The sequence below is a fragment of the Ciona robusta genome, chromosome 1, assembly GCF_009617815.1.
Source record: "Ciona robusta chromosome 1, ASM961781v2".
Taxonomy (NCBI): Eukaryota; Metazoa; Chordata; class Ascidiacea; order Phlebobranchia; family Cionidae; genus Ciona; species Ciona robusta.
In genome coordinates this window covers 8,066,003-8,078,793 of record NC_143235.1, presented here as the reverse complement: position 1 = coordinate 8,078,793, position 12,791 = coordinate 8,066,003, and the positions used below count along the sequence as shown (strand labels likewise).

The 12,791-nt window shown below is 36.2% G+C and overlaps 1 protein-coding gene across 1 annotated transcript; it reads right to left on the bottom strand.

Annotated features, from left to right (window-relative positions):
* Positions 1–74: 74 nt before the first annotated feature.
* Positions 75–7,525, bottom strand: LOC149742640 (activating molecule in BECN1-regulated autophagy protein 1B-like). The gene is made up of 11 exons (XM_089883800.1): positions 6,905–7,525; positions 6,317–6,517; positions 5,890–6,007; positions 5,568–5,614; positions 4,345–5,308; positions 4,097–4,190; positions 3,715–3,852; positions 1,514–1,690; positions 1,084–1,194; positions 826–908; positions 75–520 (listed from the first exon to the last, which is right to left on the bottom strand). The coding sequence occupies exons 1-11, from the start codon at positions 7,268–7,270 to the stop codon at positions 396–398; spliced, it is 2,424 nt and encodes an 807-aa protein (XP_089739926.1). The 5' UTR covers positions 7,271–7,525; the 3' UTR covers positions 75–395.
* Positions 7,526–12,791: the final 5,266 nt, after the last annotated feature.

Below are 12,791 nucleotides of genomic sequence, written 5' to 3'. Positions count from 1 at the left end.
CAAGTAAATCACACATATACCAGCATACCCAAATCTACCACTGCCTGTACTACATCCAACATTTTTACATGTGCTTAAAGTTGGCTTTGCTTAAATGTATTTAGTATATAGTGATAGAACGGTAAAACACCATAACTGAAAACCTAAAATGCTTAAAATTGCACAGGTGTTCCTACACAATAACAAAATATTTTGCATTGTTCGTTTGTTCTCACCAAGTTATGCATATTACCGCATACAGTTCATATTAAAAGTGTGGTTACTAAATGGAACGGTCATTGCAAAAGCAGCTATTAATTGTAAACCAAGACACGACAATCAGCAATATATCAACATACTGTCAAAAATAGTTTCGGCATTCGTTTTCACAAATATTGGAGAATAAACATGGAGTCCTAAGAAGCAGGTTGACAAATACGCAACTCTCCATTGTTAGTTCCATACAATAAACCGTCTCCTATGTTAGGCAGCCATGCCACTGTGTTGATGCTAACAAATCGATGTGGTGTGTCTGGATTTACTGTTAAAAATACAACATCATTTTATATAATCATTAGCATGAGTTTATCATTAACAAATATATCTTTATCACTGTTTTTGGTCCTTTATCTGTACTTATCATATCAACAAATAAGAATAAAAGTTGGTACAAACACAAAAACTTTGTTTGGAAAGTATGTTAATGATTTGTATTTTTGCACTACCTGTATCACTGAAATAGTAATCTTATAGTAAATATATTTTTAATGTTTTATTTGATATATTGAAAAAAGAAGTAATGATATGTTAAACATTAAGCATTATGGTTTCACGAACAAGGCTTACTTGGATGCATGATTTGATTAACAACTGATGAATAATTGTTTTCGCCGTTCTTATTAAGCTTCAGAATTTGAGCCATAGGACTTCTACAAAACAATGAAATAATTAAAACCTAAATAAAAACAAAATTACTGATGTACTGGAGTGAAAAATAGACAGATGTATTAATAAAATAAAAATAAGTGCAGTGGTTGTCATAAAGATGACTTAAACACATTATATACCCAATACCCTCTATTATGTTGGTGAGTTTTCAAATACCTGCTTGTGGATAGGGCTTCCGGCAAATAAGGTCGATTTTTAACACCAACAGCCAAGTAGTCTCCCAGAGGTGACAAACTTAAACATACAGCATGTGGACCAAATGGTTTCCTAATGAAACATAATTCTCGTTTAATCTTTAAACACCAATACAAACAGTGTATGTCGTCATATTTAGGTCAGTACAGTTTTTGGATGAATCATAATGTATTTAATATTCATGGGTTACTTCAGGTCACCAGTGTTGATTAAAAAATCTCTTTGTTTATAATAAGTCACTAAATGTAAGGAACTACATATTCACCATGACTGGTATGAACAGAATAATGCATATACAAGTTTAAGGTTTTATTACAATCAATGTACCAGCTATTTAGTAATATATGGTTTTTAAGCTCTTTTGTATAATTAGTAGAATATTAAGTTTCACCTAAACAGGACTTCTCCTAAAGTATCTGGGAGCAATGAATACACAGCAACCTGCATAGATTCTGGGAATCCAACTTCTGTTGGAATAAACGTTGCTAGCTTTGTTCCATCCTTGGAAATATCGACACTCGAATCATTGTAGATTTTACAATGTGGCACGATGACATTGGTATCTGACCTGAAGATAAAGTTAGATTACAATCTACCCTGACATATTACTAAAATATTACATTTACGGGTGACATGAAACCACATCACTATTATTTTAAATGCTAAAGTAAAGTGTACAACAGTTTCTACATATTACTATAAAGCATTACTAAAGTAAACTGTACTTTTTACCTTAAATGACCCCCTTTTACCGCACAGCAAGTTAATATACCCTTGAATTTTGGAGTTATTAAGATATGATTTTCACCAATCATTTGTAAAAGTATCTACCGATTGTCAATGATAACCAAAGAAATCATGACTTTGAATGTCTGTAGATGATTGCACAACATATAATCTGTATATATCACAAGCACAACTATGACTGTGTCCAGTTGTATTTAATGTTGCATTTCAATTGATAATAAATGATGCATATGTACTGATTTAGGATGATTGTATGATCAGTCGTCTGTGATGATTTCTCATATTTATTCAATAAAAAATACGACTTATATACAATGTTTTCTGATACTGCCGCTGCTGAAATACAGAAATAGTAAGGAACAATGACCCATGCCCCAGTGATTTACAGACTGACAGTTCAATGATGATGTCAGGTTTTGTTTTACCCAATACTCATTTATTCAGGCTATGATGAATGATGACTATATGGATAGAGGTGATTCACTTTCACTACAACAACACAAATTGTAAAACATTCGTGTTAGTGTTTTTTTATTCTTGGGTATAATTTGTTGCATTAAAAATCGAATAAAATGCAAAATGAGCGTGGCAGTGATGAGCGAGGTGTCAAGCGTTTATTGTATTATCTTTTGGTTCAAGTTCAATCACATTTTGAACAGTTTTAATTACTTATGCCTAGGGATGCATATTACAGAATAATTAGGTATTCTAGGATATCCTAGAATACTTTATTTCGAATCTAGAATTCTGAATCTTTTAATATTTATCGGAAAAAATAATTTTACCCACAAAAGTCAGTTTATTGACTCTTTCATAGCAGCCTTGTTGGATCATGAGCTGTAAAATGATCAAAAATTGTACTATTGGGTAGTTTTTGCGTCATAAAACGTATAGCAGGCTATGAAAAGACGTTGCAAAACGTTTACTCTCGAAAGTCACAAAAATATTTTTTTTTAAATAAATAAGTTTCAAAAATTGTTTATACAGTTTATGAGATGACGTCATTAAACAGAATAACGAATCCTGTAATTAGATTCGAATACAAAAGGATTCGAATCTCATGGATTTGAAATTCTGTAATGTGCATCCCTACTTATGCCTATACATGATTGTACTTAATTACAATCCGTCAGTGTAAGCACATTGTAGCGTAAATAATACTGCCTATGCTAACAGTAACAACATTTAAATACAAGAATTAGTTCTGAGCCTAACAGTTCGAGAGTTTTATAAAGCAAAGACACTTGCAACCCCAACCTATTAAATGCATTTAACCACTGTTGTGGAATTAATGCTATACCGGTCCAACTGTCAAACTGACACTTAATCCTTCATATGAAGCAAATAATCCATGTGTGAATTGGGACATCGTAACAGATAAATATGTTCATTTAACAAATTAAACCTGTTCCCCAAGCTAACCTAAATAAACATACACACACGCATCGTGCAATTGAGTTATAATTCTTAGTTTATGATTGGTAGCTATGTTTAAAATGATTGTTGTGCAAAATACACTTTTGACTGTCTGGTTTGTTGACTTTATGCGAAGTTTGCTGTGTTTTTTTATAGGTTTGGTATGTTTGTTACTTTGCTCATCGCTACAGGCAATTTACCTATTGCAAAATGCAAATTAGGATAAGCTAATTCAAATTTTGGTTATGTTCAGTTTAGTGGTGCTTTTCATATAACAAAAATTGAATTATATATATACTTCTTAATTTTTGACAGCTCCATGAGCATGTTTGGAATGTTAAGAACTCCCAATATTATGATACATTATATTTACATACAATATTATTTTTCTCAATCTATCAAAGTTTTTTTGTGGTTTTATATTTTTACCTTCCAATTTCAGGTAAAGCAAGCTTGGAAAAATCCCACCACTGCAAACGGTACGAGAAACGATCTACATGACCTTGTGGATGAAGGGAGAGGATCTGGTTGATGTTGCTTGCATGGAATCTTCTTCTATGTCTTCGCCTGTTAACGAGAGTATTACAATGTGAATCAGTACCATGGGTTAGTGGTTAAGATTCCCTGCCTTAAACCCAGAGTCTACTAAGTTTGAACCTTGATGCTACCACCATTATGAGGGGGTTTGTCTTTAAGCAAACACTGAACGGTACAGTTTATGAAATAGAACAGCTGTGTTTTAACTACTAGAGTGTATGAGTCATAATGAGATATAAATGACATTCTGGCTTTATATAAATGAACCACCCACCATATAGCTCGTGATTGACGAAGACGTAATCTTTGATTAGGAGTTCTACTGAACGTAAAATCTTGAGAAAGTTCCAAATCAGGACCCTGTGTGCCTGAAAGCAAATATTAAAGGTGACTAAAACTGTTCTTGCCAAATAAAAAATTAATTACAAGTATTCACCATTGATGATACACTCAAATCTTATTATGAAGTTAAAAGTAAACAATGTTTAATTTAATTTATAGAAAAATTAAGCAAAACTTCACCTGGTACAAAGTAAAATGGAGGTTGGGTTGTTCGCCTCGAACTGCCAGAAGACCGGTATGTACTTGATGTGGAGTTACTCAAGGTAGGAAAGTATGAAGGTATTGTCCTATTTCGTGATGGTGAGGGACTCGGGTTGGTTGCAGGAGTTTCTTCCATTGGGGAAAGATAAACTGGAATCTCCGGGTTTATCGGGACAACCAGGTTGCCTGGGATTGACTCTTCGGCTACGTTTGTTCTCGATGGTGTTAACAGGTTTCGAGGCCGCGAATGTGAATTAAATTCAGTTGATATGTTTTCTGTTACTGACTCAGTTGAAAGGTCGTTATGTTCAGGATCTGTGTGTGGATGTAATTCGGAAAATATAGGAACTATATCTGCAGCTGGGTTGTTTAGCAAAGGTGCTTCAGATGGGACAACAGTGGGTTGGACTGGTGATGAATTAGACTGACTACTTCGACCTTGGAGTTGCTGAAGTCGAAGTTCGAGTCGTCGACGCTCTTGACGCAACAATCTAAGTCGATTATACTGATGCTGGATTTCAGCATTAACACTTACACGGGCGTGCAGAATCCTCTGATGATCAACAGCCCGAGAATTGGACAAGTCACTCATTCTCTGTCTCAATTCAAACAAACGATTTAAACTGTGCAATCTTAACGAAAGGAATCGCTCTTGAGGTTCTGTTTCCTCAGAGGTGTTAGTTTCTGGACGAGATGTTTCAAGTTGTTCTGTATCTGGAAAATCAGTAGCAACTGATCTCCGATCTCTGCTTCTTAAATTATAAACTGAAGGAGAGTTGCTACGACCGCCTGCTTGTCTTCTGCGAATATAGAGAGGTATTGGAGCACGACGAACGGGATTTGATGGAAGAGGTATTTCTCTTGGTTCAACGGTTTCATCATTTTCCACCGAAACTGGAGTCCTTGGTCTTCCTCTCATCCAACTTCTAAGCAACTGTCTTCTCTAAGATTAGATTAAGAATTACAATGACTAATGACATTAAGTGTAGTATATACACTAAAGACACAACTGATTTTAGACTAACATGTGTTAATATTGTTTCAAATAGTTTGCTGATTGCAAACAGGCAAGGCAATTTAAAGATGCAACAAGTACTTTTTAAGCCAAAATCATTGTAATTTAAACTAAAAAAAAGGTTATTAAACATTGTGAAACATTAAAAATTGGATCCGTAGATAGAAATAAAATGATTTCAACTCACCCTTGTTAATGAATCTCCAATTGAAGAGGGTTGATTCCAAGATGAAACTGGAGAATATGATTTAAAACAAATGTTAAACAAGCATTTATCAATCTGTGTTATTATAGCCCTAGTTGATAAACTGTAACTGTGTCGATAGGCTTGCAGCTGGTTTTCCAAATGTACTAAAGGTTTAAGGATTATGCGGATCTAGATTAACAAAGACTGTGTTGAAGAATTTGTAAAAAGTGTGGGTGGTCTACAGAATTATTTACATTTCCCAATTGACCCCTTCTTATTCATTTAGTTACACAATTAAATTTAGTTAAATTTAAATGTTCACCAGGATTTTCCACGCTCTCATTTTCTTCTTCGTCTGTTCCAGAGTTTTGTTCTTCTTCAAAATTAACAACTCCCGTTAATATATTGGTACCCCACATATCAAACCTCACCAATCTCACCTGTTTAATAAAGTCAATTACAACTGTGCCAACTGATCAGTGCTAAATACTATTTTATGCCATGGATAACTTTAAAAAACTATGGTAGTAGTCAAAGCACAACACATCTTACAAAGTTAAGCACTGTAAAGTACAAAATATTATTTTAAACTTAAAAAAAGAGATAACAAATTTCCTATGTTGTATCCTCCAATGTAGCAGAAACCGAATCATTTTGATATTATATACATAAAACACCAATGGTATTTGTTTTTCACAGACTTTTGAGAGTAAATAGTGTAGTCACTGTACATTGCAAACTACACTCACTCTTTCAGCTGCAGATCCAGTTTTAACAGAAGCAAATGGTTGTGGGAGACTCCAGTCCCAAAAGTGGATTTCGTTCCCTGCTGCTATAAGAAGTACGTGATCGGTGGGATGAAATGAGAGTGAAGCAATAGTGACCATTGCTTCGTTTTCCGACACCATCCAAGATTCACTTCCTCCTCCCCGTAAATCCCACACACGAACCTGTTGTGTTAATATGTGTCAAGAATATTTAACAACAAAGACAAGTTGGAACTGACTACTTGCATTCCCATGTCCTATTTAACTAGTCTGCAAGCAAGTTATTCAATTGTCCCTATGTAAGGGTGGATTTTAAACGCAGGCTGTGCCCCTACCTAAATATTATACTTGTTCGTTATATACACCACACAGCATATCAGCTAGTTTTACGCAGCTTTAGCCTTTATCCTTACATGAATTCTGAAGCTTTCATTGTTTAATTTATTAATAAATTATTGAAATAGAGAAACCTTGCTACATCAGAAGTTTTTAAACAATAATATGAATAGAAATTTAGAAACATTAGGTTAGTAGATGCATCACACACAATAAAAACACAAATTGTCATACCTCCCCATTTAAACAACCAGTGGCGATAATATCATTGGAACTTGGATGGAACGATAGACACCAAGGTGAACGAGAATGCCCAACAAGAGAATTTTCCACTTTCCCAGTAGAAATATTACTTATATAAATATTATGATCACCATGGCAACTTGCTATAAGCCTGTTGTCAGGACTGAATGCAGTCATGAACGTTGTTCGAGTTCGAGCTGGAAGTTCAACCATGCGATTCTTTGAACTAAGTGTTGCAGCACATTTTTCGGCAAACGCCTTTAAAGGCCCCTGCGTGAATTTTCTTTGGGTACAACCACTTGATCGGTTTCTAAGTGCAACAACGATGTTGGGTTTCCGAGATTGTTTACTTGACATGATCACTTAAGTTTGTGTCAACTACAACACTTCATTTTGTAACAGAGAGAAAGCAGTAAACAATATGTTGTATGCATTAATGCAAACAATGATAAGTTATCTAGTTCCTTTAAGTATGCATATAGTTCGGTATTGTTTAAACTCACGTTTTTACAATAAATGTGGCGAGAAGACACCGTAAATAACAAAGTTAATACACAAATAAAACACGAATACTTTCGTCATACCATTACATTCTACAAACTGACTTTGGTCAAATAAAATACCACAGTAATTTAAAGTTAAGTTTACGGAAACAACAAAGGGGCGATGGTCCCATGGTCCCATTCTTAGTTTAAAACGAAATGAAAATAAAAGAAATGCGTTTTTTACCGCTTTTTTGTTTTAAACACAAGCACGTATTAAACTAATAACATAATAATATTTACCTATTTTCAACGGTCGGCTGAACTCGATCAAAAAAAGTGAGTGGAAAGCATTTATACATGTTTTAAACAAATCGGAAGTAACCAACAAAACGGGTTCTAGTCGCCATTGGTGACTGTAGAGCAGTAGGCAGAATGTATTTATACATGTATTATAACTCATGAAGACTTTTGGTATATAGGTACTGAGTGATTGTTAAACAATATGCTTAAAAAAGCTTTGTGCAACTTCTGCATGTGTATACTTGTAAACTTACACTAGTTAATATTGTCGCTACTGAAAAACGTTTGTTTTGAAAAATTTGGACAAGCTATAACCACGCAGTAGTTGGGTTATGTTGGAATTTAATATTAATCCTATAATGTTTAACAAAAAATAATATTTCAATTACGATAAATATTAAGAAGAAAGAAGAGTAGTGCTTTCATTGCTTTCCCACTTAAACGGCAACAGTTTATTACAGGCGTCAATCGTTGTGTAGATTCTCTATTTCACTAACACACGCCCTTACAAACTCCCAGACACCATAAGCGCTGTCTCGACTAATCGTATAACTAGAAATCGTGGTCGAATTGGTTAAACGCTCGCTATGTACAGATTGTAGCCTAATGACCTAAGTTCGATCCTTGCCCGGCAAAACATTTATTTTGTACTTTTTTTTCTTTTAATAAGAGATGTGGGAGACTATATTTATATAGAGATAAGTGGAGCAAGATGGGACACTTAAGCACAAATTACCAAATATTTCCAAATACATGATTTTTTGGGTGATACCACAAAATAGTACCATCATTGCTTTTTAAAACACACGAGGAGTTATTCATGGATTCGCACAACAGGTGAAATTTTACAAATTCGGAAACACAACAGGTAAGACGGGACAGTTTAAAATCATTGTTAATTTTGATTAATAAGTGAATTTATTTTTAGAAATACACGTAAATAACACGAAATAATACTTTACGCCTTGAAAATCAAGTTTGAACATTCTTTTCCTTGCCCTACCGCTAGTTTTTAACATGTTTCCTGTAGTGTTTTGGTTTAATGCTAACGCCATCAAGTGATTGTAAATTGTTAATGTGCAACACTTATCGCCTCGTGTATGAAATTATGACAATATATTGATTCATTTTTATTTCTGTGAATAGATTAGAATTCTAAAAATACTGTAACCGAAAAAGTGTGTAACTTCATAATAAACCATGTGAATCTGTATTCATCGGCTGTGACCGATACTAAGCGTAATAGAATACTACATCTGGCGACGAGGATGGCCGAAGGCAATACAGAAACGCCAAGAGGTTTATCAAACTTTGACGTGCATGCACGTACATCAAATTTAGCCGAATTGTGGGAGGAATGGCGAAGTGAGTTCGAAGTCTACATAGTAGCGACAAATATTACGGGAGATGAACGGAAGAAAGGTATGCTGCTTTATACAGCTGGTAAAAATGTTCAGAAACTCGTAAGGGCGCTGACAGATGATAGAAATGCCGACGCCGGACAACCATCCTACAATGACGTTATAACTTTGCTGAATACACACTTCGGAAGGAAAAGCAACGTTGCAGTTGAAAAATGGGAATTCAGCCATATGACTCAATTACCAGGAGAAACGGTGAGTCAATGGGTATGCAGATTACGTCCAAAAGCTAACTTGTGTGGTTTTGGTGATACTAAAGAGCAGAGAATTATTGAATTTGTTGTGCATCATTGTGAACCAAAATTGCGAGCATTGTTGCTGGATAAACAGGATTTAACCACAACTCAAATGCTAGAAATTGCACTTCAGTATGAAACACTGCAAGAAGCAATACATATGTTGGACAAAGCTCATATTGATACACCGCCCCAAGTGAACGCAGTTCACCAAAGGGAACGGGCGAAATCGAGGATAATCTGTTACGGCTGTGGAAAACCTGGACATATGAAGTACGACAAACAGTGTCCAGCAAAATTTAAACCATGTGAAAAGTGTGGGCGTAAAGGACATGTAAAAGAAAAGTGTTATGCCAAAGAACCGAAGACACAACCACAAAGGAAAAAAGGCAAGAGAAGAGAAGTTAATCTTGCGGAACAAGTCGATGAAGCTGAACCACCGGGGGACGACAAGGAAACAAAGAACTTTGTGTTCTTAAACAAGAGTCGATACCAGGAAGTAGACAATGATGGTTTAGTAGATTTGTTTATTGCGGGTGTGGAGGTAAAGTCTGTTTTGGTGGACACAGGAGCTACGCCTAACATTTTAAATAAAGAGACATGGGAATATTTGAAACGTAAAACCAATATTAAAACGACTAGAAGTGATGCCGAAGTATATACTTATGATGGTAGTAAACCATTATCTATATTAGGATCATTCTTTGCTGAAGTTGAGGTAAAGGAGCTTGGAACACACAGTAAAGAAGAATTTCTCAAGGTAGATCTGAAAAGACCTAACCTGTTGGGAAAGAAAGCCTCTAGAAGACTACAAGTCATTTGGACTGGTCTACGAAGCTTTAAGGTAAATCAAATAGGAGAACCTGAACCGAATTTAATGGCACGGTACAAAAAGTTGTTCTCTGGTGTGGGTTTATTGAAAAACTATCAGTTACACCTGCATATTGATAAAGCGGTGACTCCAATAGCTCAGGCGGTACAACGTATACCATTTCATCTGCGAGACAAGGTGGATAATAAGCTAAATGAACTACTGAAGATGGACATCATTGAAGAAGTTCCAGACGGTCTGTCAACGTGGATCTCACCCCTTGTCGTGGCTCCAAAACCAGATGGAGACATTAGAATTTGTGTGGATATGAGAAAAGCAAATTCAGCTATCATTCGTGAAAGACATCCAATCCCTACCGTGGATGAACTATTGCACACAGTCAATGGAAGCAAGATTTTCAGCAAAATTGATCTTAAATGGGGATTTCATCAGATCATGCTGGATGAGGAAAGTCGTCACATTACAACATTTGTTACACACAATGGTCTTTACAGGTACAAAAGACTAATGTTTGGTCTTAGCTCTGCGCCAGAGAAGTACCAGAAAGTAATAAGAGATGTACTAAAAAAATGTAAGGGTGTGACAAATATTGCTGATGACCTGATTGTGCATGGAGGAAACCTGCAAGAACATGATAGAAACTTAATGGCAGTTCTCGACACACTGCAAACAGCTGGATTGACAGTCAATCAGAAGAAATGTCAATTCCGGATGAAGAAACTTACATTCTTCGGACACAATTTAAGCAAACAAGGAGTACAACCGAGTGATGAAAAAATTGGAGCAATCCTAAGAGCGGAACCTCCAAAGAATGCATCTGAAGCTAGATCATTTATGGGACTGGTACAATACTCTGCTAAGTTTATACCAGATTTATCGTCGATAGCATGACCTATTCAAGATCTGACAAGAAAGAATGTACAATTTGTGTGGACAGCCCCACAACAAAAGGCATTCGAGACATTGAAGAAGAAAATTACTGATGCAGAAACACTTGCTTACTTTAGGAAAGATTGTTCAACCAGAGTTATTACTGACGCCTCACCTGTTGGACTGGGAGCTGTTCTAACTCAATATCAAGGTGGTACATGGAGAATCATTGCATACGCATCGAGAAGCCTATCGGATGTGGAAAGAAGATACAGCCAAACGGAAAAGGAAGCACTTGCCATCGTATGGGCATGTGAAAGGTTTAACTTATACCTGTTCGGAAGAAAGTTTGAGCTGGAGACTGACCACAAACCGTTGGAATGCATCTACAGTGCTAAGTCAAAGCCATCCGCAAGGATAGAAAGATGGGTTCTACGATTACAAGCATATGATTTTAAAGTTGTTTACCGACCAGGCAGAACAAACATTGCTGATGTACTTTCAAGATTGAACACAGGAGACAATCCGGACAAAGGAAAAACAAGAGACTATGTACGAGCCATTGTAACTGCTACTGTACCTGTGGCACTGACTCCAAAAGAGATAGAGCGAGCATCTAGCCGTGACCCGGAACTCAAGGAAATCTGGAACTGTATACAGTCTGGAGATTGGTCACATTGTAAATATACTGGATACTTACCTATCAGAAGCGAACTTTGTACATATGGAAGTTTAATACTACGTGGGACAAGATTGGTCATTCCTACAGAACTGAGAAAACAAGTTGTCAAACTGGCACACGAAGGACACCAAGGAATCGTAAAAACGAAGAATAGACTTCGCAGTAAAGTGTGGTGGCCAAAAATGGACAAAGATGCAGAACAAGCCTGCAAAAGCTGTCATGGATGCCAAGTGACCAGTGAATTCAGTCGACCGGAACCAAGTGGACCGTGGCAAGACTGCGCAGCAGACATTTTGGGACCATTTCCCAGTGGGCATAACATATTGGTAGTTGTAGATTACTACAGCAGATACTTTGAAGTTGCAATTATGAACTCAGTGACAAGTTCAAAGCTGATCAAAGTAATGGAGCCAATATTTTCTAGATTTGGAATACCAAATTCTCTGAGGACAGACAATGGACCACAGTTTGTTTCATCGGAATTCGAAGATTTCCTGCAAACCAATGGAATCGAACATCGGAAAACTACACCTTTATGGCCCCAAGCTAATGGTGAAGTAGAACGACAAAACCGAACACTGATGAAGGCAATTAAAGTTGCTCAAGCCGAAAAGAAAAATTGGAAAACTGAACTTAACAAATTTCTTTTAGCTTACAGGTCAACACCGCAAGCAAGCACGAGAGCTACACCATACTACATGATGTTTGGGCGAGACATGATAACAAAATTACCAGAAATTGCTTGTGAACCAAACATATGTGATGAAGAAATACGAGATCGTGACTGGAAAAACAAAATGAAAGGAAAAGATTACACGGATGATAAACGAAGAGCCGTGCAATCAAACATTCGAGTGGGAGACGAAGTTTTGCTTCGTGCAAACAAGACAAACAAACTGTCAACTAATTTTGAGCACGAACCATATCGAGTCATCGAGCGAGACCGAGGAGACGTCATCGTTGAACGAGATGGAGTTACAGTTCAACGTAACTCAACATTTGTTAAACCGTATCAACGAGAAGAAGGAGAGAACGAGAGAGAGAACGTAATG